Source organism: Passer domesticus, chromosome 21, assembly GCF_036417665.1.
Source record: "Passer domesticus isolate bPasDom1 chromosome 21, bPasDom1.hap1, whole genome shotgun sequence".
Lineage (NCBI taxonomy): Eukaryota > Metazoa > Chordata > Aves > Passeriformes > Passeridae > Passer > Passer domesticus.
Window position 1 is genome coordinate 2975567 of NC_087494.1, and position 23083 is coordinate 2998649.

Consider the following 23083-nt stretch of genomic DNA (forward strand, 5'->3'; position numbering starts at 1 on the left):
GGGGTGTGGTGCCCCATGGCACCCGCAGGCTGAGGAACTGGGCCTGATCCGGGCAGCATCCAGCACTGGGCAGGGAACGGGCCACAAAGAGCCAGCAGAGGCACAGGGCACATGGGCACGGCCGCGCAGATTTGGGGTGCACACAGCAGCCCCCCAGGAAAGGCAGGAGAGGCTGGCTGTGAACAAGCAGCCGGGGCTGCTGCTCCGTGCCGGCCGGGCCGGGTGACCTTGGAAGCCGTTTGCCAGGCCTGAATAAAGCGACAATAATCCTATTCACCTTTTAGCCTCATTTCCTAAGGCAATAAAGCACATGCCCTCGCCGCGTGCAGTCGCAGGTGTCACTCAAGCCCTGATCCCATTTGCACGACTCCGGCCGAGGGAAGTTTTGCTCATTACCCCTCTGACGAGCTTTGTGCAGCAGGGGCAGGAGCCCCAGGCAGGCTCTTTGCCAGGGCTGGTCCCTGCCCTGGCTCCGAGGCTGCTCACCCCATCCCAGCCGGGCGGGCTGGGAGCTCACCGCAGTCTGGGGAGCTCCCCGCAGCTCCTGAGCTCACATGTCCCAGCCAGTTCCCGTCTGTGGGCTCAGGGCACACCCAAATGGGATCAGAGCAGCCCTGGGCATCCATCAGCCACCACTGAGCACAGGCAGGCACTGCCCAGGCAGGTCTGCTGCCTGCAGAGGAGGGAGAAGGTGAACACCTTCCCCGTGCAGCACTGCAGGGTTTGGCCCAGGCAGAGCTGAGTGTTGGCTGCAGCTCCAGGGCAGAGGCTCTGAATGTTGCCTGGGAAGGGCAGAGATGCTCTCCAGACTAGAAGCAACCCTGCCCAGACCCTCCTGCCCACTCTGCAAGGTGGAAAGAGGGTTACTGTGAGACCCACAGCTCCCTGCAGCCCCAGGAGAGCAGCCAGCCCATGCACCCACTGCTCCATGCCAGTCCACATCTGACATAAATCCCTTTTAGCCTCAGCAGAACCTCACTCATCTACCACAACACTTCCCTGGAAGAACTTTATTAAATAGTGTCCAAAAAAAACAACCAGAAGCAGAAATACTCAGCATGACCCCATCCCTCCCAGCAAGTTCAAAACCACAAACAGATCATCCCCATGTGCCAGTGCTGGTGGCTGCTGGGCAAATCCTCCCTGGTGCTCTTCTCCCTGTGAACACAGCTCCAGCATCACGGGCAGGGAAGGCAAAAGGGTCCTGTGGGACAGCCCAGACGGCTGCAGGGTGAACCCTAAAAGATGCTGAAAGCCAAAAGAGCACTCACATGTTACCCCCAACAAAGCAACCACTCACCACCCCCACCAGCGCTCCAAATTGCTCCTGCCCTGTGGGGCTGAAGAGAAGCTGAACTGACCCAAATGAGGGGCAGCCAACACCAGGCCTGGTTGTCACTCCTCAGCCAGGCAGAGCCACCAGCACCTCAGTTTCTGTGGCTTTGTGAACACCCCAACACAGCTTCCCCCTCTCCACCTGCCCCCAGGAAGTTTATAAAATAGGGGGTTTGTCTTTTCCTACAAAGACAGTGTGGAATTTCCTTTGCAACAGCAGAACAGTCTCCCTGCGAGGTAGAGAGTTAATTTCAGGGCTGACAGATCCTAAATTCAAACCAGTTTGTTCTAGTTGAGGTAAAATTCAGTAGTTTATAGTAGGTTTTGCAGTGCCAGAGGGCCATCAAGATTCCTCATTGCCGGAGTCATCCTCATCACCATAACAGCTCTCTGCTTCCTCCTCCATCTCATCATCCTCATAATAGTCATCATAAAAGAGGTCAGAGCCCTCATCTGGGGCTGGAGTCTTGGTCTTCACACAGTACTCAGCCAGCGTGGTGGGGACCTTCACTCCGTCCCGCTCGGCGTCCACCTTGGTGCCCAGCACCTGCTTCCTGGAGGGTGAGAAGTGGGGGGTGAGAACAGAGCTCTGCACCACAGCCCTCCAGAGCCCTCCAGAGCCCGTGTCCCACAGGATCCCAGCACAGCAGTGCTGCAGGGCCAGGCCCAGCACGCACCTGATGATGTCTGTGTACTCCCGGTCCCTCCCTTTGCTCTCCTTCCACTTGCGGTACATCACGGAGGCGTCCACGTTGGCTGGGGAAAACGTGTTGGGCTCATTCAGCAGCGAGATCACGCTCAGCAGAATGGTTCTGGTGTGGGTAAACATGAGCAGGTCAGAGCTGAGGCGGCTCAGCAGCACCCCAGCAGTGCCAGCAGCCCTGCTCTGTCCGTGGGAAAGCCTTGTGCTGCCCACAGCAAGAGAGGTCCCGGCAATCCCACAGCCCCACAGCCTTCACCAGCCCCCTGGCACCTCCTGCAGGCTTTGGGAGCAGGAGGCTGCCCCCACCCTCCCTCCTTGCCCTCCCTGCCCCAGGGTGAGCCCCCAGCCCTCACCGCACGTTCTGGGTGGGGTTCCAGCGCTCCGACGGCAGCTCCCCGCTCTGCGGGTCATCCACGGGCGGGTGCAGGATGGAGATGCAGACATCACCTGTCTGAAAGCACAAGAGAAACAGGATCCTCAGGAGCTGCTGCCCCAGGATCTCCCCGCTGCCTCCTCTCCTGCTGCCCAGGATCTCCTCCCTTTGGCTGAAGCCAGGTGAGGTGAGCCCAGCTGTCCCTTCAGTCCCATAGGAGGGACACAAAAGTGGACAAGCACCCCATGACTGCCAGCACTGTGCAGGTCAGGCTGCCCAATGCCCAGCAGGCTGTGCCCCTGGCGTGGGCCCCAGGGCCAGGCTCGCCCTGCAGCCACTCTTGGCATAGGCACAATGTCCCCAAGCGTGGGAGCCACCAGGCCTGCAAAGCCTGGCTGAGCTGGAACCTGCTCTGGGACAGCAAAGAAAGGGCTGTCGTGAGCTCATTAGCAGCATTCCCTGTGCCAGGCACTCATCACCAAAGGCACTGAATGTCCAGTGTCAAAGGCTGGCATTTGCATCCAGTGCCATCACAACAGAGGCACACGTGTCCACCGAGTGTCCAAGAGCCCCCTCGCTGTGCCAGGGGGTCCTACCTCATAGATATTGGGGTGCCACATCTTGGTTAGGAACCTGAAGGCAGGAGGAGAGTAGGGGTAGTCGATGGGAAACCGGAGACGAGCCTGCAAGGGAACAATAAGGAGATGTGAACACCAGCTTGTGAGAAGGAAGGGATGGAAACATGGAAACCACAGAGCTCTGGGAAAAAGGAACCTCTGCCAAGCCCAGCTGGGCACGTGCTGGGACAGAGCCTCTGCACCAGCTGGCTCTGCGGGCAGGACACCAGCCCCAGGGCCAGCACAGACACCAGCCCCGGGTGACACTGTTGAGTCAGGGATGGAAAGCAGACTCCAGCCTTCAGGTGGATCAGAAGGCAGAAGCGTTTAATGAAAGCAGTGGGTAGTTTATAATGTGACTTGCTAAGGTGGTACTTGATTGGTCTCAAAGAAGAAACATCTCACTGTTGGTGAACTATGAATAGCACACTCTGGAGAACCATATCTATAAACAACAGTCACAGAAAGAGAGATAATAATTGGTTTAATTTTTTCCTCTAAGATTCCCAGGCTCAGCCTGGGAGAAATTCTCTGTTCTTTCTTAGACTGAAGTGAGAATATCCACACCCACGGGCACCCTCTCACCACACAGAGTGGGGTGAGGAAAGGGGCTGTGACCAGCAGCAGCTCCTTGCCCCCCATCCTGCCCATCCCCTCCTGTCCAGCAGGGCCCTCTGGTGCTAACCCAGTGCTCTCCAATGCAGAGGAACCAGCAGGAGCTCACGGTGTTGGCACCCAGCACAAACCCCACAGCAGCACACGGAGCCAGGCTGAGAGCCTGGGTCACCCCCAGAGCTGCTGTCAGGGCCAGACCACGGCTGTGCCACTGAGGGAAAGGCTGTTTACTCTTCAGAGCTCACAGGAAGGAAGCATCAGGTGTTTGGTGCTCTGATGAACACACCAAATCTAAAAATAGCCTGTCACTGCTGAGAAGAGACCCAGTCCAAACTGGCCGCAGCGCGCAGCTTGGGGGCTAAAAATAAAATCACATGAAGCTCAGGCTGCAGCCCAGGGCTCCAGCAGGGACACTCAGCCACCACCAGCTCCTCCCACAGCTCCAAACCCACGGGGCTGAGACTGGGCAAAGAGGGGCTCCCTGTCCATCTCTGGGTGCAGCCTGAGGGGGCACAGGGACCTACAGCAACATCCCACAGTCCTCAGAGGAATGCCCCAGCCCACCAGCACCAGGAATCCAAGAGGATGGGGGCAGCTTCTCCCTGAGTGGCTGCACAACTTCCCAGTGACTGATTCAGCTTTCAGCTGTTTCCAGGCCCTGGGAGCAAACTTCCAGATCAAAACTCAACATGACAACTCGCTGAACGCTTCTTGCTCCCTCAGTTCACGTACAAGAGAATCCAGACACTGGATTTGTGGCACAGGACAGGGGGTGGGAAGAGGGAAAAGCGCAGGGGGGCCGTGTTGTGTGTGTGGAGTGCAGGGCAGTGACACTCAGCCCCGTGCTGGGCTCTGGCCAAACAGCTGAACGTGGCAGAATAATCTCCTTTGTTGTGTTAGAGGGGATCAGAACAAAACCAGCCAAGGCCAAGCGATGCCAAAGGGGGCTTGGACAGCAGCAGCCCCACCCTGCAGTGTACAAACAGCATGGTGACCCCACAGGCTGGGGAAGACTCGGCCCCTCTGCTCTCCTCTTGTGCACAGTCTCACCAGCACCCTCAGTGCCGAGTTTGGAAGCTCTCGAGCACACAACAGGAGCACGAGTGGCTGAAAGGGTGAGAGTTCAGAGGGTCCCATGCTAAAATGTTATGGGGAAAAAAATCCCTCCACTTCAGTGAAGAGATGAAGCGTGGCTCTGAAGCGTCAGCTTTGCCAGCCCAGGAAAACAAACACAGCTAACCCTGGGTGACTCACGCCGTGCATCCCCACCCTGACAGCAACAGGATGAAAACACACCAGCTCCGTGGAGGAGGGAGGATGAGAAAGAGGAAGAAAACAGCTACCCCAGGTTGCACAATACCTGGGAAGAGCACACACACATCCTGCCGAGGGGGGACTGTGCAGTCCGGCTGCCAAACACCTCAAACCCCAAACCAAGCCACGACACCCACTCCCCAGCCCAGCTCCTGCTCCCACCCTGGGCTGTCTGTCTGCTCTCAGGGCACTTTTGTCTCTTCCCTCCGGTCTGGTGGCAATGCCCTGGATCCCCTCCAGGAGAGGGAACCTCCTCGACCTGGAGCCCGCTGTCCTGCACCCTCAGACCGGGGGACAGGGGGGTGGTTGAGGTCACCCCCAAGGGGACCCTCGGTAGTTTGGCAGCAGCCACCTGCGCACCAGCTCCGTGCCAGGAGCACCCCGAACCCCCGGGGACCCCCAGGGAAAGACCCAAACCCCCCTCAACACGCCGGGAGCAGCTCTGCCACGACCCCCACACCCACAGCCCCCTCACGGGGTCTCACCCCTTCCGAAACTCTCCCCAAAACACGCAGCACATCCCCCGACACCGCCTGCTCCCAGCCCCGTCTCCCCGCACACCCCGAGCCTCCCCCGCCGCTCACCTTGAAGTAGCCGCCCTCGTAGTGCGTGTCCGGGGGGCCGAAGATGGCCACGTCCCAGGTGTACAGGTCCCCTTCGTCCACCAGCCGCACGCGGAACCCCTCCACGGGCTCCTCCTGCAGCCCCTTGAGCTCCAGCAGCAGCGCCTTCTGCGAGCTGGGCACGGCGGGCCGCGCCATGCCGGGGCTCTCGGCGGCGGCGGCACCGGGGCACGGCGGGGCTGGAGTCCCGGGAGGGGCGTGGCCACCGCGGGCGCCGCCCCCACGGGCGCGGCTGGCCAATCAGAGCGCGGGGTGGGGCGGGGGTGGGCGGGGCCGCCCCGCCGGTGCTCCCGGTGGCACCGAGCGAATGCGGGGGTGGGCGGCTCCGCGGCCAGGCTGTGTGACAGCTCACCCCGAGCAGCGGACGGTGCTCAGCGCAGCGACGGCTCCGGCATCGCCGGTGTGTCACATCCCGTCAGGAGCCGCCGCCCGCGGGCTCGCCGGCACCGCAAAACATCCGCCCAACGCAACAGCCGGAGCCCGCGGGGATCCTCCCACCGGCTCTGCCACATCCCCACTAAGCCCCGGGATCGTGCCTCAGGGGTCTGGGCACTTCTGCAGCTCGTCCTGGCACTTCACGCTGCCAGGAGGTAAGAAAGTGGCCACTAAAAAGTCATAAAAAAAGCTTTAATGTCTTACAGCAAACCAGGAATCGAACAGTATAAATAATAAATAAATAACCCCCGGCCCGACACGCAGCTGGTCCCGGGAGGAGGGGATGTGTCTCATCCAGAGCCTGCACTCCACATCCCAAACCACCTCGGCCCTCCCCAGCTGCCCCTGTGCAGCCACAGCCCAGCCCCACGCTTTGTTCCTGCTGGGTCATTTCACTGCCCGGAGCAGCTCTGCGGGTCACAGCCTCCACAGTGTGAGTCCTGGATAACCCTGAAGGGATCTCCCAGCACAGCTGGGCCATGCAGGGACACGGAGCTGCTGGGGAGGGAGTGTGGAAACTGGGAAACTCCGGCTGGGCACAGCAGGGCTCTCCAGCCAGCGCCCCGTGCTCGGAGAGGGGCCCTCAGGGCGGGCAGCGCTGCTCCATCACTCCACGGGCTTCACCTTCGCTATGAACAGGGCTGTGGCTTTGCTCAGGAACTCCTCCCTGCTCATGGACGAGCCCAGCTTCCTCTCCTGCAGCGCCTGCTCCATGGCCAGCGCCAGCCGGTCGGGGCCCAGCCTGGAGCCCGCCTCCAGGTAGCGGGCGGGCCGCGAGCCGTGCCCGGCGCCCAGCGCGTCCTCCAGCGCCCGCAGCACGGCCTGGCACAGCCGGCTGTCCGCCGAGCCGCCGGCGCCCAGCACGGCGAACAGCGCGTCCGCCTTGGCCGCGAACTCCAGCAGCACGCAGCAGGTGAGCACGCCGTAGCGGAACACGTCGAAGGGCACGGCCTCGTGGTCGCGGCAGCGGACGCGGCGCAGCAGCTCGGCCGCCGCCTCGGCCGGGGCCGCGCCGCGCTGGCAGATGCGCCGCAGCAGCTCGCTGTAGAGCCGCCCGTCCACGCCCGCCGCCCGCCGCCGCCCGCCGCAGCCCAGCACCTCGTAGGCCGCGCCGGCGTTGCTGTCGAAGGCCGTCCTGCGGCGACAGGGCACGGACACAGAGAGGCGGCCTCGCCCCCCGCCCCCGCCGCCCCCCGCGCCGCCGCCCGCCGCACCTGTGCGAGTGGTGAGCCAGGCACACGTACCACAGCGCCCGCGCCAGGCGCTGCGGGGGCCCCGCGGGCTCCGCCGCCGCCTCCGCCAGCACCAGCCGCTCGAAGTACTCGGCCAGGAAGGACACGGGCTCGGCGGGCCGCGCCTCCAGCACCTTCAGCAGCGCCTCCCGCACCATGGCCGTGACGCCGGCGCGCAGCAGGAAGTCCGCCGCGCTGCCCTCCGCCGGCACGCCGCCGCCCCCCGGCGCTGCCCGCCCCGGCTCTGGCGGCCCGCTGCCCCCCGCCGGCACCGGGGCGGCGGCCGCTCGCCGCCTCTCGTACGCCGCCATCTTGCACCGCACTTCCGCCCGGGACGGAAGTTTTTGTGCCGCCATCTTGCAGGCTGGCAGCCAATCGGCGGGCAGGAAGGCGGCGAGAGAACGCGGCCATTGGGCGAGGCCGCGGCCGCCATCTTGAGTGTGGGCAGAGGAGCTGCGTTATCAACGCGGCTGGCGCCGCGGCCGCCATGTTTGCTGCGGGCAGGCGCCCCGCCCTTGGCAACCGGGCGGACGCCGCCGGTGTCCGGGGCCGGTGAGGGGCCCGGGGCCGCCCAGCACCAAAGGACACTTTGCTGAGGGCTCGAACGGAAACGGCTCTTTATTGGAGCACCGGTCCCACCCGCGCGCCGAGCCCACGCTCCCCCGGGAGCTTCTGTCGTGACAGACAAGCGGCCTGGGTGCTCCCGCCCGTCCGCCGGTACCGGGAGCCAGCCCAGTGCTCGGTGCCAGTCCCGGGCGCGTCCCTGGCCTCGTCGCTGTGTCGCCTGTGCTCATTGCCTTGCCTGCGGCGGGCAGCGGCTCCGCTCCTGCTCCTCTTGCTGGCCGGTGACAGCGGGGACAGCCGGGGGACAGCCCCCCGGGACAGCGGGGACACGGCTGCAGGGCCCCCCGCCGGCTGTGCCCCTCCCGGGACAGCTGCTAGCGGGATCTGAACCGCTTCCACAGGCGTCGAGACACGGCAGCGGTCAGGATGAGCCCCAGGAGCGATCCCGCTGTGCCCACAGCAACGGCAGGGCTGGAGCTGGGGGAATCTGCGGACACACGGGGCTGTCACTGCGGGGAAACGCCGAGAGAGGATCGCGGAGTTCACAGAACCTGTGATGTTCACAGGAAATGCCGAGGGGTGAGAGAATCAGGAATTCACAGAATTCACGGAATTCACAGAATTCACAGAATCTGTGATTTTCACAGGAAATGCCGAGGGGTGAGAGAATCAGGAATTCACAGAATTCACGGAATTCACAGAATTCATGGAATTCACAGAATTCACAGAATTCACAGTATTTCTGTGATTTTCACAGGAAATGCCGAGGGGTGAGAGAATCAGGAATTCGCAGAATTCACGGAATTCACAGAATTCACAGTATCTGTGATTTTCAGAGGGGTGAGAGAATCATGGAATTCACAGAATTCACGGAATTCACGGAATTCACGGAATTCACAGAATTCACAGAACCTGTGATTTTCACAGGAAATGCCGAGGGGTGAGAGAATCAGGAATTCACAGAATTCACAGAATTCACAGAATCACTTGAAGAGACCTTCAAGACCATCGAGTCCACCCCAACCCCAACACCTTAATTTAACCACGGGACCCCCCCCCGGCCCCGAGTGTGTCACGGACACGAGGGGCGATGAGGACGGGGCTCCGCGGGTCACGCCACTCACCGTCCAGCACCGTCACCTCCAGGCTGGCCGTCTGTGCCCGGGGCCCGAGCAGGGCGCACTGGTAGCGGCCCTGGTGCCAGGGCTCGGCTCGCTCCAGCCGCAGCGCGGAGCTGCTGCCCGCGGCCTCCTCCCGGTACTGCCCCCGGGCCGCGGGGGTCCGCAGCCAGCCCACCGTGGCGTTCCCGGCGCACCGAGCGCGGCACTCGATGCGCAGGGCCCTGCCCCGCGTCCCGGTGGCAGGCAGAGAGCGGATCTGCAGGAGGCAGGCGGGCACTGTCCCCGCGGGTGGCACTGTGGCCGCTGTGCTGGTGGCCACCGTGAGGTCCTGGGGGACGGAGGGCTCCGTGGAGCGGGGCTTGGTGACAGCAGCAAGATGCAGAGTGGTGGCAGCGCTGGGCTCCCGTGCTGTGGTGGCGTCACCGGCGGGGACAGCTGGCTCTGGGGGCAGTGCTGTGGTGGCCTCGGGCCTCCCCGTGGCTGCTGTCATCGCAGCTGCAAACGCAGCAGCCTTGGTCACTGGGGACGTCGCTGCAGCCCCAGGCTCCTCCAGGCCTGGGCACAGCCAGCAGGAGCAGGGCACTGCCAGGAGGGACATTCAGGAGAGGTGCAGAATTCTGCTGCCGCCTGGCAGAGCCACTCCGAGGAGCACAGGGGATGCAGGCTGGGCTCCCCAGCCCCTCCTGGCACTCACCCTCAGCACGTGCCACCAGAGATGCCACCCGGGTGAAGGTCTCCAACCCGACCTGCAGCGTCACCTGGCACCTGAACTCCGCCCCTTCTGCCACCTCTGTCCCGCTCAGCGACAGGGTGGAAACGATGTGACACAGCTCCTCCTCATCAGCATCCCTGCACTCAACGTCTGCAAGGTTCTGCAGCACCTGGTGCCCCCGGTACCAGGTGAGGGCCAGCCCAGTGGGAGGATACAGGTGCCTGGCCGAGCAGGTCAGGTTGGTGGGGTGTCCTGGCCGCAGCATTTGGGGAGCTGCCTCCAGCCTCAGCGTGTCTGGGATGGCTGGAAGGGAGTCAAGGCAGCATCACGGGTGATTTTTTGGCAGCTCAGGAGGAAAGGGGCTGCCCTGAGGATCCAGAGCTGTGCTGGGAGGCAGTGAGGGACAGGCTGGGGAGTGCTTACCATAAACCCTCAGTGTGACAGTTTTCTGGTAGTGCTTCCCCTGGCATTTACCCTGGCAGATCTTCATGCCCTCCGTGGCCACGGTGGCGTGCCTGATGTGCAGGATGCTGTGCGTGGAGAAGGAGGAGATGGTGCCCAGGGCGGTGTCCAGCCCCCTCCACTCCACCTTGCCCCCTGCGCAGGCCAAGGAGCAGTTCAGCTCCGTCGAGCCCCCAAAGGGCACCAGCGGCTCCCGCGGTGTCACCAGCAGCCTGTCAGCCGGGCGGCCTGGGCAGGAGGGAATGCAGGGTCAGGGGAGGGGACAGGGAGCTCCTGGGTGAAGCAAGGGGAGCAGCAGGGCAGCACGGGGGGTTAGGGTGGCCCTTGGCCCCGTGGCACTCACCGCTGCAGCCCCACAGCGAGCCGAGGAGGAGAAGGACGGGAGCCGGCTCCATCACCCACGGGGCAGCAGCAGGGCTGGTTTTCCCTTCTTGCCTTCCTTCCCCTGGTTTTCCCTTCTTGCCTTCCTTCCCCCTCGCAGGCAGCGGGTGCTGCTGGCCGGGGCTGTCTCCTTGTGGCCGCCGGCTCCAAACTCAGCCCTTCTTAAGCCCTGCAGGAACCGCCCCCGTGAGCACCGGCCCCAGGACCTCCACAACTTCCCGCCCAAGGGGTATTTCCAAAGGGAGGTTTCTGATTTTCTTCCAAGTTCGGCCCTTGCACAACACCCAGCCGATGGCCAAGCCGGCAGCCCCCCCAAACCTGGGAAACTCCCTGTCCCGAAGGATCTCTGTGTGGCTGCAGGGGCTCCCATCACCCCAGCACAGGCACTTTCACCCCGAGCTGTGGCTCACATCCAGCTCTATCCCTGTTTTTTGCAGGCTACATCACTCCCCCAGGGGCCCTGGCAAACCAGCTTTTCCGTGACCCCAAGAGCTGCTGGGGACACAGAGCTGTGGGAAGGGCCCTGCCAGCCCCTGCCCCAAAAGCAGAGCCAGGACCCATGGTCAGCCCTGTTGGTGAGCCGATTATCCCTGTTCATTCCTCAAATAGGGTTTTTTCAGGGATGGAGGCAGGTGCTCCTGTGAGGGTTGGTCTCGTGGTACAGATGGAGAAAGTGTCACCCCAGAGAAGGTGCTGAACCCTGCATTACCCAACCTCAAAGCCCTCATCATCTGTCCTGGCTCCCTGCTGGGTCTGGCATCACTCCCTCACCCCTGCCCAGCTCACCATGGAGGGATGAGTCCTGTTCTGCCCCATCCCACCCTGCCAGGCTGCAGCCAGGGCTGGGGAAGGTCCCAGAGGGCTGAGGGAGGGATGTGCCCATCTCTGCACCCAGTGCCATCACAGACCTGGGCATTCCCCAGCTGGGAGCTGCTCTGAGAGGCACCTGCGTGCACTGGGCGTGCCACTTAGCCTTTTAGAAGGTCATGCCATTAATTCTCTTGAGGGTGCAGGAGGCCTCTGAGCAAGGAAAGTGCTCTGTAAACACTTCCCACCAAATGTGCACACTCAGCCGAAGCAGGTGATTAATGATGCTGGGCTTTTTGTTCCTTCCATCCTGTGTTAACAGAGCCACTTCCCGGGTTTTGCAGCAGCCTCCAGAGCCCCCCTGCCCAACCCTGGCACAATCCGTGGCCAGGGCTGCTCCCACACTGCCAGGCTCTTCTCAGAAATGCGTCTGGGAACCTTGAGGACACACACGTGGTGCCAGGGTTTCACTTCCCTCTCCCACAACCCTGATTGTGGCACTGGTGTGATGAGAAAACCCCTGAATCGGTGTCTGAATGAGAGCTGAGCATTTATGGAACCACCTCACCTTAAAAAGAAGCTTGCCCTGACCTTCCTGAACCTCAAGAAATTAGTAGTAACCAGAAAGCCCCACACCTTGTGTTGCACTTTCCCTGTTTTGGGGCTTGGAGTGCCCAGAGCAGCCCCAGCCACCCACAGAGGGAGCAACAAAAAGGAAATTGGAGTAAAAACCTGATAATCCTCCAGTTCCAACAGCCCAGCCACACAGCCAGGGGCAGGGCAGGGGACTTGGCCCAGCTCAGGGTGGCGTGGCAGAGCTGCCCCTGCTCACCCTGAGTGGTGGACCCAGCACAACCCCTGTTCCCCCACCTGCTTGGTGGAACTGAGACCTCCCCCCAGCCCCGAGGAGCGCAGGAACAGCTCAGGGGCAGCCCCAGGTTGCGTGCCCAGGGCAGGAGGAGCAAGCTTCCACCCCAGGAGTGTTTTCCAGCCCACAGGAAGCCTTTGAAGGAGTGAAGGGAGTGCTGCTTTTCCAGACTCAGGGGCATGAACACCTTTCCTGGAGGCTGACTGTGCTTCCTCCCTCAGGGCAGGCAAGGGGATTTGTGCTGGGCAATACTTTGTGCAGAGATGTTGCTCAGGAAACAAAACAGCTCAGTGTGGAGACACAGAGCACCAAGGGACCAGTGCTGGCTCCAGCACAGGATAACCCTCGGGCTGGGGTCTAGCCCCAGGCTGTCACCAGAAGGGACAGAAGGGACAAGGCTTTGCCACTGCCCCGGGGGAGGGTGGTCAACAACATCCTGCACTGCAACACCTGCTCTTTGTTCTGCAGCGCCATCACGTGAGACAAGTCACAGGTTTTCTCTCCATTAAAGATGGAAACAATAAAACAAAAGCTGGTTCCAGTCTAGAGGAAATCCATACAGAAGCGACAGGCTGCGTAATGGCTCGTGTTTCCAGGATACCATCCATCATTCACCATCCCAGAGCTGGCTTGGATGTGTTTATATTTTTTGGGATTTTATTAGTCACCTATGACTGTCTTCAGCCGCCACAAAGAGTGTTTAAATGAGTCAGATAAGATCTAAATTAGGCCTGGCTGAAAAATTAAGACAATAGAGTCATGGTTACTAAAACCAGTCCAGGAGGAGGCTGCAGTGGGGCTGGCAGGAGCCAGGGAGCTGCTGGGGCAGCCCAGACCCAGCTCTCCCAAACCTGTCCCACATCTTCACATAATTCTCGAGAAGAATTTAAATTCTGGGCAGAAGCTGCCTGGTCCCACTGGTGATGGAGACAAATAAGGACAGAGACCTTTGACACAACAGGAAAGCAGCAGTTTAATAAATAATCCATCAGAGGGAGAGATTAGCCAGTTCCAAACACAACCTGAACCAAAATAAATACATTTTATCGTTAGCTTAAAAAAGAGACACAAACACACGTGATGTGAACTGTGAGAGAGCAGAGGTGGGGCCGAGTGCCCACGCTTTAAAGATACCACAGCTGTCAACAGCCTTTGGAGTGCAGAAAAAGAATAAAAACTGGGAAGTAAAAAGTTACTACTTTGCAAAATTAATGGCAGAAGAGAAAGCAATGGTGTAACTCAGGTTTTTAATGCAACAAGATCAGGTGAAACTCACTTGACCCGCCAGGACTGCTGACAGGCAATGGAGATGATTTTTGCCTTGTGTTTGGGCATTGCTGTTACCATCCCAGGTTTGAAGTCCCTGCAGACAAATCCTGGGAATCCCAAAGTTAAACAGCCAGGCTCAGGCACTGCACAGCAGATCAAGCAGATTTTAAGAAAAGACTCCTTTTTAAAAAGTTGCGTTTTCATATAAAGTAACAAGAATTGGCAAAAACTAGCTGAATGCTCCACACAGCCTTTCCAGCCTCCACGTGGAAGCACCAGCCCTTCAGAACAAGCTGTTCTTCATTTGGCTCTGGTGACTTCAGCTCCAGCACCGCCTGGCCCAGCTCCTGCTCTGTCCCACCAAGGCAGAACAGGGCAGGGCTCACAGCCCTGGGAAGGGGAGGCACCGGGCCCAGGCCCCACCAAACCAGGTGAGAGGGACCCCAAGGGGGTGGGAAGGGATCCCTGCGTGCTCCCTGTGCCTCAAAGAGCCCCTGCTGCCAGGTCTGCACACCAGCACCAGCCACTTTCTGTTGGTGATGGCACCTGGAGAGTCCTGCTGCTGCCTGCTGCTGTACCCCCTCCACCCACACGCTGCCATATCCCCACCCCAGCTGCCCAGAGCTGCAAACCCACTGGTGGCCACTGCTGCATCCCCCTGGTGCCCAGTGCCACCACAGGTGACAGCACAGCTGGTCACCAACCAGGCCACAGCCCCTGAGCTGGCAGTCACCTGCTGGCAGCACCTGGCCCCAAGTTTGGGGGGCTGACAAAGGGACCAAAACACTCCAGGGCCACCATGCAGATGTCAGCATCACCAGAAGCTCAGGGGTCATGAGGGACACGACGTGGGAGGGAAGATTCTGGACAGTTCTGGGGTCTGAGGGGAAGGAGAGGCTGAGAGGCTGCAGGCAGCAGCAGTGGTGAGAGGGAATGGGACCAGAAACATATTGGTTTCAATAAACTATGCAATAAGGGAGAGGACTTTTAAAAATATATCTCTATATACTTTTTATCATATAAATTATGCTTGTCTTTTTGTAACGTGTCGCTATATTGTACCCGTGAAGCTCTGAGGTAACAATTCTATATTTTACTTCATCTGTGTGTGAGGGGAAAATCCTACTTCAGCTCACTTTAACCCATGTAAATCAACGGATTGCTGGGACTCTGGAAAAGTCCCGTCTAAAAAAGGCATTTTTGTGAGGAACAGACGTGGGGGAACTACTGGCTGGAAGTGCAAGTGACAGGATTTCCTTCAGGATAAAAGCTTGCCATGCACACACAGTACTGACCATCCCACTAATGTTTGGGAATTGGGAGTGTCACCACAAGGAGCTTGGGAAAAATGGAGTCAGAGCAGGTCAAGGAAATTTCTGCTGGCTCTGCTCCCCAGCCCTGCAGCCAGACCCATCTCAGCATCCCTCTGTGTCCCAGCTGCTCCCAGCTCTGAGCACAGAGCTGCCACCAGGCCAGATCAATGCAGAACAAACTGCCAACTCTTTCATTGAAATACCCACCTCTGATAACCAAATGGCACTTGCTGTGTGTCTGCAAAGATCCACGGTGTGAAGGGCCAGCACTGCCTCCCTTTGGGCTGCTCTCCCCTGGTAACCTTCCCCAAACCCACAGAGAGGGGACCCAGCCAGAGAACAGCCAAGGCAGGACTGGTTTAGCTGCTGCAGCCTCAATTCCTCTAACAAAGGATTCCTGAAGTGTCCTTGGTTTGGTCCTTACTTCCCAGAACTGCTCAATGCCACCACTTCTTATTTACTCAAATGAGAACAATTGCTTCCTGCCCTCTGCCACATTTCTATAAACAAGCACACGTTCCCTGTTTGCCTCAGCTCCTTTCACAAGGCTCCAAGCACCTCCTGCTCCTTCTGAGCACAGCTGAGCCTGCAGCAGAGGTTGCAGTTCCACTGTTCCATAAACAAAAGCCTCCACAGCAGGCTCAGAAATGCCACATGGAATCCAAACCCCTGAGTCCAAATCAACAAAACCTTCACCATCAGGATCTATTGGGTTGAGAACAAACCAGCTCTGGACACTCTCTGGGTTTAGCATCAGATGGTAGGAGCCCAGGGGCAAACCAGCATGCTTTATACACTGCTCAAGGTAAACAGTCATTTCTCTGACCTTTCTCCCAGGAAACCACTCATCTCCAAAGTGCTCAGCACAGCCAAGCTGTTTCTCCAGCCTGCCAGAGAATTGTATTTCCTAAACAACCCTCACAGCTCCAGGAAAAAGATTTCTGGAAAAGAAAAAAATCCTTCTACCTACTGCCCGTGGAGGCAACAGGCAAATGCCACCTCAGAGTGACAAGAAAAAGAAAACCAAGCAGAACCACTGTGGCCTGTTACAACACTGGCCCATTACAACACATCCAAGTGTTTGTAATTCATGGAGCTGCCCTTCTCTCACCTGCAACTTCTTCATTTTTATCCTCGCCATCAGAACATGGAGTCAGTAGATTTATAATTTGTTTGGTCTAAGTTTCACTGGGGCAGAACGGGGCCCTCCAGCAGAGGAAGCTCAGAGCTGCACTCGCTGTGCTTCACACCCCCCCTGTGCCCCAGCGTGTCACCACAGCCTGCAGGGGTGCCAGGGCAGCTCTGGCAGGGATGGGGCATGGAGCAAATGCCATATTGGATTCCAGGGGCAGCTCAGCGAGCTCCCAGCAAGCAGAGCCCAGCAGAGGGTTTGGCAGGGCACACAGGGGGCACGCACAAGGGCGGGTTTGCTTTCCAGAACTATCCCTCCAGTGGAGCAGTTCCGTGTCTCCCCTTTCCATCAGCACCAGGTGATACAATTCCATTTTTGCACCAGCTGGGTGTATTTGGCTCGAAGGGAAAACCTCATCCCTCCTCAGTAGCTGTTAGTGGCACAGTCAGTTACCTTGGATCCCTCTCTCCCCCTCCCTGAACTCCTGCTGAGTCCATCCTTGGCGTGGCGTCGAGCCCGAGGCGCGTCCCCTGTCCCCCCTCACACGCTGCTGTCCTCCAGGAGGGGCTCCTTGCCATCTGACCCCCCGGCTGGGGGGCTGTGGGGGTGGGCCTGGGCCCCCGTGCTGTGCTTCTTGTGGCTGCCTGACCTCAGTGCCAGGTTGTGTTCTGGAATGAACAGGGCCACCAGCAGCGACAGCAGCACGGAGCACGCCCCGAACAGGAAGGGTGGCCCAGGGATGATGCTGCTCTGGAGAGACAGAGAGAGAAACAGGAATGATTCAAGAATGAGGGCAAACACAGCCCAGCAAACAGTGAGAAGGTAAATAGGTACCTCATCTGTAGGGTTGGCCATGTTGGGTTTGGAGGCCTTGCCCAAAGTTTCCACCTCAGCCATTTCATTCAGCTCCACGTGGAAGAGATAGAAGACAAAACCATAGAGGGCTGGCCCCAGGCCATTGCACAGACCCCGAATTCCAGTGATCATCCCCTGCACCACACCTGGGGACACAGGGAAAAGGGGGAAATGCCTCCAGCTTTCCAAAGAAACTTGTTTTATTCGAGGATACATACTTAGAGATATTTAGAGACAGGATCAAGCACTTGGATCTGGGCTGATGTGCAGGGGAGGGGTTTGCAGATGAGCAGCTTCACTCAGTGCCAAGTTCTAGAAATGTAATGCTGGCCTTGCTGCTTTGCAGACTGAAATAAGCACGGGCACATCAAGCAACAACTTCCAATTAACTAGAATTTAATTGAGGATTCAGAGATGCGCTGTGAGGCAGGCAAAACGCAGCAGCCTCCTCTGCCTCAGAGGGACACCACCAACCACCCACTTGCATGACTTGGGAGCTCCCCAGTAAAGCAGCAGCCGTGCTCACAGATAAGAGTGTCAGTACTGCTGTGAGTGAGCACAGTGACACCCCACAGATGCTCCTGCCCACCCCTCCACCACCATGCCCTTGTGCCAGCTCAGCTCCTGCTGGGATGAACCCTCCCCAAGCACTCACCCTGCTGGTCAGGGTCTGTGCTCCTCGACACCATGGCACTGATGGCTGGGAAGGTGATGCTGGACATGGCAGCCACAGCTCCTGCTGCCCACATCATCCTGGGGAGGAGGAAGGAGGAAGCTGTGAGGAGCAGCCCTGTGCCCTCACCCTGTGCTGCAGGGTGGGAGCGGCCACAGGGGGACAGAAACGTGGGCAAACCCTCACCAAGGCTGTGATCCAAAGCCATACCAGGCAAGCTGCAGGATCTGGAAGCCCAGGCCCAGGAGGATGGTGTTTTTATTCCCTATCGAGCGCATGAGAATTCCCAACACCACTGTCTGGAAAGAAAAACAGCTGCTTTCAAGGCAGGGCAAAGAAAGAGGGCAACACCAGGAGACAAGAGGACAGGAAATGGAGGGACTTTGATGATCTTTATGGGTCCCTCCCAATTTAAGATCTCCTCTGTTTCAAAAGTCTGTGTGGCCACAGGAGTTCTGACAACTCAGCAGCTCCAAAATCAGAAATTTTGGACATTCTTACAGCAGACTGCTCAAGCCAACACAGAAACTGCTTCTCACCTGAGCCAGTATAGAGAGAATTCCAACGACACCAATAAAGGCTGCTACAGTCTCTGAGGAAAAACCAATGACCTGTGAAAACATCAAAGAGGGACCTTTCAGGCAGATTTGTACCAGGTGACAAGAGCCCCTCCATCAGTGTCACTCATGTTCACTGAACTGGAACCTGCACACTAACAGCCACTGCCTCTGGGCTGCCACAGGAATCAAACAGAAGATTTTCCTCTGGCTGAAGAAATGGTTTTTAATCACTGAGCTCCCCTTGCAGTGCCCGAAGTGGCACAGCCAGGATGGCCAGGCAGGAGCCAAGCCAGGCCTCGCCCCAGGCAATGCCCAGAGCAGCCAGCAGGCTCATACATATTTCAGGAGAGCTGGAACAAATCATTATTTCTTACAATTTCAGCTTTACTGGCTTATTGGCCAAGAAAAGGCACCTTGGGACAGGTGACACATCTCTGATTGTATTTATAGGGCAGGATTTCCTGCACCCAGGGCTTTGACAGACTGACCTGTCGCAGGTACAGGAAGAAGCTGGAGTACTGGCCGGCCTCAGGAAGGTAGGAGAGAAAGACTGTGATGCAGATGAGCAGCACTGTGGAGTCCTGACCCACCTTCCTCAAGGACTGCAAGAAAAGGGAGAAAAAAATGTTTTTAAATTTGACTTTATATTGCTGAAAGATCTGCAGGTACAAAGACAGCCAAACCAAAGGCTTAACACCTTCAAAATCAGCAGGACTAAAGCAAACATTAAGCATTACCAGCACACAGGAAAACAGCAGTGTTGGATTTCCTACAAATTTTCTACAATTTTTCAACAAACCCACTTCCCACACAGCAGCAGGCTCACTCACAGCGAACGGGTCAGCTTGTTCCCAGGAGATTGGGGCTCCCCAGGAGACTGGGCGCATCTCTTCAGGCAGTGACTCGGGCACAGCCAGCAGGATGAAGCCAATATCCAGCAAAGCAACCCCTGAGGCCAGCACCACCACCAAGGTGTCACCGTAGGCTTGGGAAAGGTACGCGCCGATGGCCGGGCTGGTGACCAGGCTGGCAGCAAACGTGGCTGACACCTGGAAGCATAAACATTCCCTACAGCCTCTTCTTCCTAAAGCCCATCTCCTCCTCCCCAGTGACCTAGGGAACAATTCTTATTTACCTCTCCAGCAAAGACACCCAGTGGTGTCTTTGTTGGAGAGGTAAATAAGAATTCACGGGGGGTTCCTGTGCAGAGACAGGTGACAGATTCTCCTGGTGCACCTGGGATAAGTTCTAGCAAAGCTGTCCTAGGAATTCCTGGATGGTGCTGTCAGTAAAGCTACAGGAAGGGCAGGATCACACCAAGCATCCTCTTCCCTGGTGTGGAAAAGGGAAGGGCCAGGCTGGTTTATACACAGCCAGCACTCAGAGTGGGCAGAGATCATCCTCTCCCTCAGAGCTAAATCCCAAACAGAAGGACAGGGACACTGTATGATTACTCAATACATCTCCCACCCTAATTTTATACCTCTCCTACCTGCAAAGCCCCAGATATTTCTTCCCAGAGCCAGGCCAGTGACTCAGCTCCTTACCAGGCCATACGCCGTGCTGCGCTCATGCTCCTGTGTGATGTCAGCAACATAGGCAAAAATCACAGAAAAGGTGACAGCAAACACTCCAGACATGGAAATGACAGCAAAGTACCACCTGCAAGAGCCCAAGGCACAGTTAGAGAGCAGCCACACCATGTCCACAGCTGCTGAAGCAGAGCCTCTCCCTCATTTTGCCTCCAGCCCATCCTGTTCCAGTGCACCAGAACATGAACATGGAGTCTGGGTCTGGAGACCCCTGAAGTTTTACCACTCATTTTTCCTAACAAAAATAATGCACAGAGCTGGCAGATTTGTTATTTCCCTGACAGAAATAATGCACTGAGCTGAGGAACAAGCTCAGGGGACAGACCAGCCCTTTATTTCCAACTGAACCCTCCAGAACCAGACAGGTCAGTCCATAGGCTGAGCACCCTCCTCCATTCTTGAGATGGATGAGACTCTTCCATCTCCTGCTGAAAGGAGCAGCTGCAAACCCTCCTCGTTCACCTCTTGCTGCTGCCCCTCCTCAGACCTCGGGGCTGGATGAGGCTGAACTCACCAGGGGCTGATCTTCATCAGGGGAATTGGTGCACACGTGAAGAAGACGGTGAGAAGGAGGAAGGATTTCCTGCCCCAGACATCAGAGAGAGCACCAATCAGCGGGGCACTTAGGAAAGAGAGCAGACCCTGGCATGGACAGACAGACCAGAGGACAGAGAAACCCCTCAGTGAGAGCTTTCAGCAACATCAGGAGGACACCACCCATTCCTGACCGCCCCACGCAGCAATGCTGTTACAACAGAGCATTTATTAAACTCCCCACATCCTTTTAGGAAAGGAAAAACAAATCCTCGACCAGCAAGGCCTCACTGAGCCCTCCTGCTCCCTGCAGAGCCCTGCCAGGACCTGGAGAGCTGCTGGCACAGCTCCAGCATGGCAACAGCTGCTGCAGCTCTGGGAAAGCTTTCTCTTGTAGCTGGAGACAGGACAGACACAATGAGAAGCACAAATAAAATTATTCAAGGCCTTTCCATGTCTCCCAAGCCTGAGGCAGGCAGGGCAGAGCCTTTCAGTGCTGGGGCTGTTTTCTCTTGCCAGAGACAGCCAAGAAGTGTCTGTGTTGCCTGATTGCCCAGTCAGAACTCAGGAATATTCCCTGTTCACAAGTCCTGCCTGCAATTCTGCTCTGGGAATGCTGGTCTGGTGCAAGGAGCTCCCCAGTCCCACAGCACATTCCCTGCCTGGAGGTCACTGAGGCCCCTTGGCTTCAGCTTCTATCACTAATAAATTTAGACATCACTGATTTGTCATTCTGTTATGCTCCAGAGGATGGGCACAGGGCTGATCTCATGCTGATGAGATTATTTCCAGCTGGAACACAGAGCTGTTGTCACTCCTGCTCAGTAAACTCAGCTGTCCCATGTCTGTGTCCTTCCTTTTGCACCAGGTTTGCCAGAGCCCCCTCAAAGTGGCCAAATATTGGCTGACACCAGCAAATTATACAGATAATAAAGGCTTGTCCTTCTTGCAGCCATGGCAGATTTAAAGGAAATCCTGGAAGGAATATTCCTCACCTTGACTCCATGAATCAGACCATTCATCAGGAATGTGTGCTGAGGAAAAGTCTGGTGTAAGACCTGGAGGGAAAACAAACCAAATCCAAATGAAAAAGTCAGAGCTAGCAACTTCTGCAAAATTCCTGCAAGCATCTGCCAGCCAGAGGACAGGAAGGGCAGAATCCAGGGAAAAGGGGAAATATCCTGCCACCAATGCCTCCACGTGAGGAGCTCTGCCCTTTCCAGAATGGGAACCACTGCCTTGAACACTCCCCAGGTCTCTAAATCACTCCAGCATGCTCAGAGAGCCTTTCCCCACCACCTGAGCCCCCCGTGGTTTTACTTTATGCCACCACATCACTTCTCTGCGGGTCTGTACGTTTGATTTGCATTTTATATTACCAGACTAATATGCCTAAATGGGGTTTTTTTTTGCATAAGCAAAGAGGTTTTTTTGTGCAGCTCTCTAAGGAAAGGTCTCCCTTAATGGAGAGCCACACGGACCGTCAGCATCGGCGTGGTCAGCAGCCCCCAGGCGAAGAACTCCAGGAAAATCACCACCACGGCGTGGTACACGCTGGGCTCGCCGATGCCCTGGCGCTGCAAAACAGAGCAGAAAACCCAAAACCCGTCAGCAGAAAACCCAAAATCCGTCAGCAGAAAACCCAAAACCCGTCAGCAGAAAACCCAAAATCCATCACCAGCCTGCGGGAGCGGGCACCCCCAGCCCGGCCAGGGCAGCCGGGATGCCGCCCTGGAACGTTCCTCCCGTTCCCAGCCAGCAGCGGCACCGGCAGGGGCGGTGACAGCGCGGCCCACCGGGGACAGCTCGCCCCGGTACCGGTGTCGGTACCGGTGTCGGTACCGGTGTCGGTGCCCGCCATCCCCCCCGCGGCCCCGCGCTCACGCCGGCCCCGTCCCGGATCACGATCTTCTTGGCCAGCAGGACGCTGCGGTTGAGCCGCTTCTTCTTCTTCTTCTCGCCGGTCATGGCGCCGCCGGGCCGCTGCCGATCGCCGGCCGCCGCGGCTGCCCCATCCTCCCCGTGGCGGGCCGGGCCCAAGCGGACCGGGCCGCGCTGCGCAGGGGCCGGGGCCGAGCCCGGGCCCGGCACCGGAGCCGGACCGGCACCGGGCGGGGAGCGCCGGGCCCGGCGGCGGAGCGGAGCGGAGGGGGCGGCCCCGCCCGCTGGCCCCGCCCCCGGAGCGGGAACCGGCGCTTCCGCCGCGCCGCTCCTCGCGCCTCATTGGCTGCTCCGCCGCTTCCTCATCGGGCGCGCTGGTCTGTGATTGGCTGGGCGGGTCAGGGGGAGGCGTGGCCGTGACGTCAGCTCCCGCCGGTGGCACCGGGAGCGGGCGGCGGCACCGGGAGCGGCCCAGGGCCCCGGGCCGCCTTTGCCGGCGGCTGCTGCCGCGTCCCGGGCGCCGCTCCCGGCTGGGGCAGGCGCGTTGAACAAGGACACGCGGCCGCCCCGGGGCTGGCGCACCGGTGGGGCGGGAAGGGCCGCGTGCTGTGTCGGTACCGAGCTGCTGGCTGTGTCCTCGGCACCGGCATCCCGAGTGGTGCCAGCCAAGCGCCTCCCCATGACCATCCCATCCCACCCCATCCGTGTCCCCGAGCCCGGTGCCGCGGGCGGGGAGCAGCTCCATCCCCGGTTTCTCGTTAACCCCGCGCGGTCCGGCGGGGCGGGTGCTGATCTCCTCGGTGCGGGGCCGGAGCACATGAATTTGGGCACGTTCAGATCAGTTTCATGCCGGCCGGGGCCCCTCCGCTCCGCCTGCCCGCTCGGGGTGGCCGCCCCGGGCAGCGGGAGGCGGCCACGCGCGACCGGCGGTGCCCGGAGCGGTGTCACCGGGGCCGGCCGAGGCTGCCGGGGCTCCTGCCCGCCCGCGGGGCGCTGGGGGCTGCGATCCAGCCTTTACCCGCCGAGCTTTTCCTCTAAGCAACGATTAAACCCCGGGGAAACTGGCCTCAGGTGACTCCACCTGGAAGATGAAAGCAATCCCCGATTTCCCG

At 58.9% G+C, this 23083-nt stretch overlaps 4 protein-coding genes across 4 annotated transcripts; all 4 read right to left on the bottom strand.

Moving 5' to 3' along the window:
- Nucleotides 1-995: 995 nt before the first annotated feature.
- CDC34 (cell division cycle 34, ubiqiutin conjugating enzyme) lies at nt 996-6053 on the bottom strand. Its single transcript, XM_064396669.1, has 5 exons — nt 5542-6053; nt 3008-3094; nt 2392-2489; nt 2013-2147; nt 996-1889 (listed from the first exon to the last, which is right to left on the bottom strand). The coding sequence occupies exons 1-5, from the start codon at nt 5716-5718 to the stop codon at nt 1679-1681; spliced, it is 708 nt and encodes a 235-aa protein (XP_064252739.1). The 5' UTR covers nt 5719-6053; the 3' UTR covers nt 996-1678.
- A 136-nt stretch (nt 6054-6189) lies between these two features.
- TPGS1 (tubulin polyglutamylase complex subunit 1) lies at nt 6190-7586 on the bottom strand. The gene is made up of 2 exons (XM_064396663.1): nt 7230-7586; nt 6190-7150 (listed from the first exon to the last, which is right to left on the bottom strand). Exons 1-2 carry the CDS (start codon nt 7556-7558, stop codon nt 6622-6624), a joined length of 858 nt encoding a protein of 285 aa, XP_064252733.1. The 5' UTR covers nt 7559-7586; the 3' UTR covers nt 6190-6621.
- Nucleotides 7587-7865: 279 nt separating this feature from the next.
- MADCAM1 (mucosal vascular addressin cell adhesion molecule 1) lies at nt 7866-10668 on the bottom strand. Its single transcript, XM_064396043.1, is given in 6 exon segments — nt 7866-8085; nt 8184-8298; nt 8936-9451; nt 9621-9947; nt 10068-10334; nt 10450-10668. Coding segments are annotated over 6 exon segments (1497 nt in total). The 5' UTR covers nt 10502-10668.
- A 2442-nt stretch (nt 10669-13110) lies between these two features.
- On the bottom strand, nt 13111-22265 carry LOC135284877 (hippocampus abundant transcript 1 protein-like). Its single transcript, XM_064396659.1, has 12 exons — nt 21975-22265; nt 21572-21667; nt 21086-21148; nt 20071-20198; nt 19512-19626; nt 18795-19013; nt 18453-18566; nt 17944-18015; nt 17591-17703; nt 17387-17484; nt 16711-16877; nt 13111-16626 (listed from the first exon to the last, which is right to left on the bottom strand). The coding sequence occupies exons 1-12, from the start codon at nt 22056-22058 to the stop codon at nt 16417-16419; spliced, it is 1479 nt and encodes a 492-aa protein (XP_064252729.1). The 5' UTR covers nt 22059-22265; the 3' UTR covers nt 13111-16416.
- Between the last annotated feature and the right edge of the window lie 818 nt (nt 22266-23083).

Excerpts from the sequence above, each read along its gene's own strand:
- LOC135284877 (XM_064396659.1), bottom strand. The coding sequence starts at position 22,058 with ATGACCGGCGAGAAGAAGAAGAAGAAGCGGCTCAACCGCAGCGTCCTG. Across the intron at positions 19,627-20,070 it reads CTGATGAAGATCAGCCCCTG|GTGGTACTTTGCTGTCATTT; the intron begins GTGAGTTCAGCC and ends GGGCTCTTGCAG. Across the intron at positions 17,485-17,590 it reads GGCTTTGGATCACAGCCTTG|GATGATGTGGGCAGCAGGAG; the intron begins GTGAGGGTTTGC and ends CCTCCTCCCCAG.
- CDC34 (XM_064396669.1), bottom strand. The coding sequence starts at position 5,718 with ATGGCGCGGCCCGCCGTGCCCAGCTCGCAGAAGGCGCTGCTGCTGGAG. Across the intron at positions 3,095-5,541 it reads ACGAGGGCGGCTACTTCAAG|GCTCGTCTCCGGTTTCCCAT; the intron begins GTGAGCGGCGGG and ends GTTCCCTTGCAG. Across the intron at positions 1,890-2,012 it reads GAGTACACAGACATCATCAG|GAAGCAGGTGCTGGGCACCA; the intron begins GTGCGTGCTGGG and ends CTCACCCTCCAG.
- TPGS1 (XM_064396663.1), bottom strand. The coding sequence starts at position 7,558 with ATGGCGGCGTACGAGAGGCGGCGAGCGGCCGCCGCCCCGGTGCCGGCG. Across the intron at positions 7,151-7,229 it reads CTGGCTCACCACTCGCACAG|GACGGCCTTCGACAGCAACG; the intron begins GTGCGGCGGGCG and ends CTGTCGCCGCAG.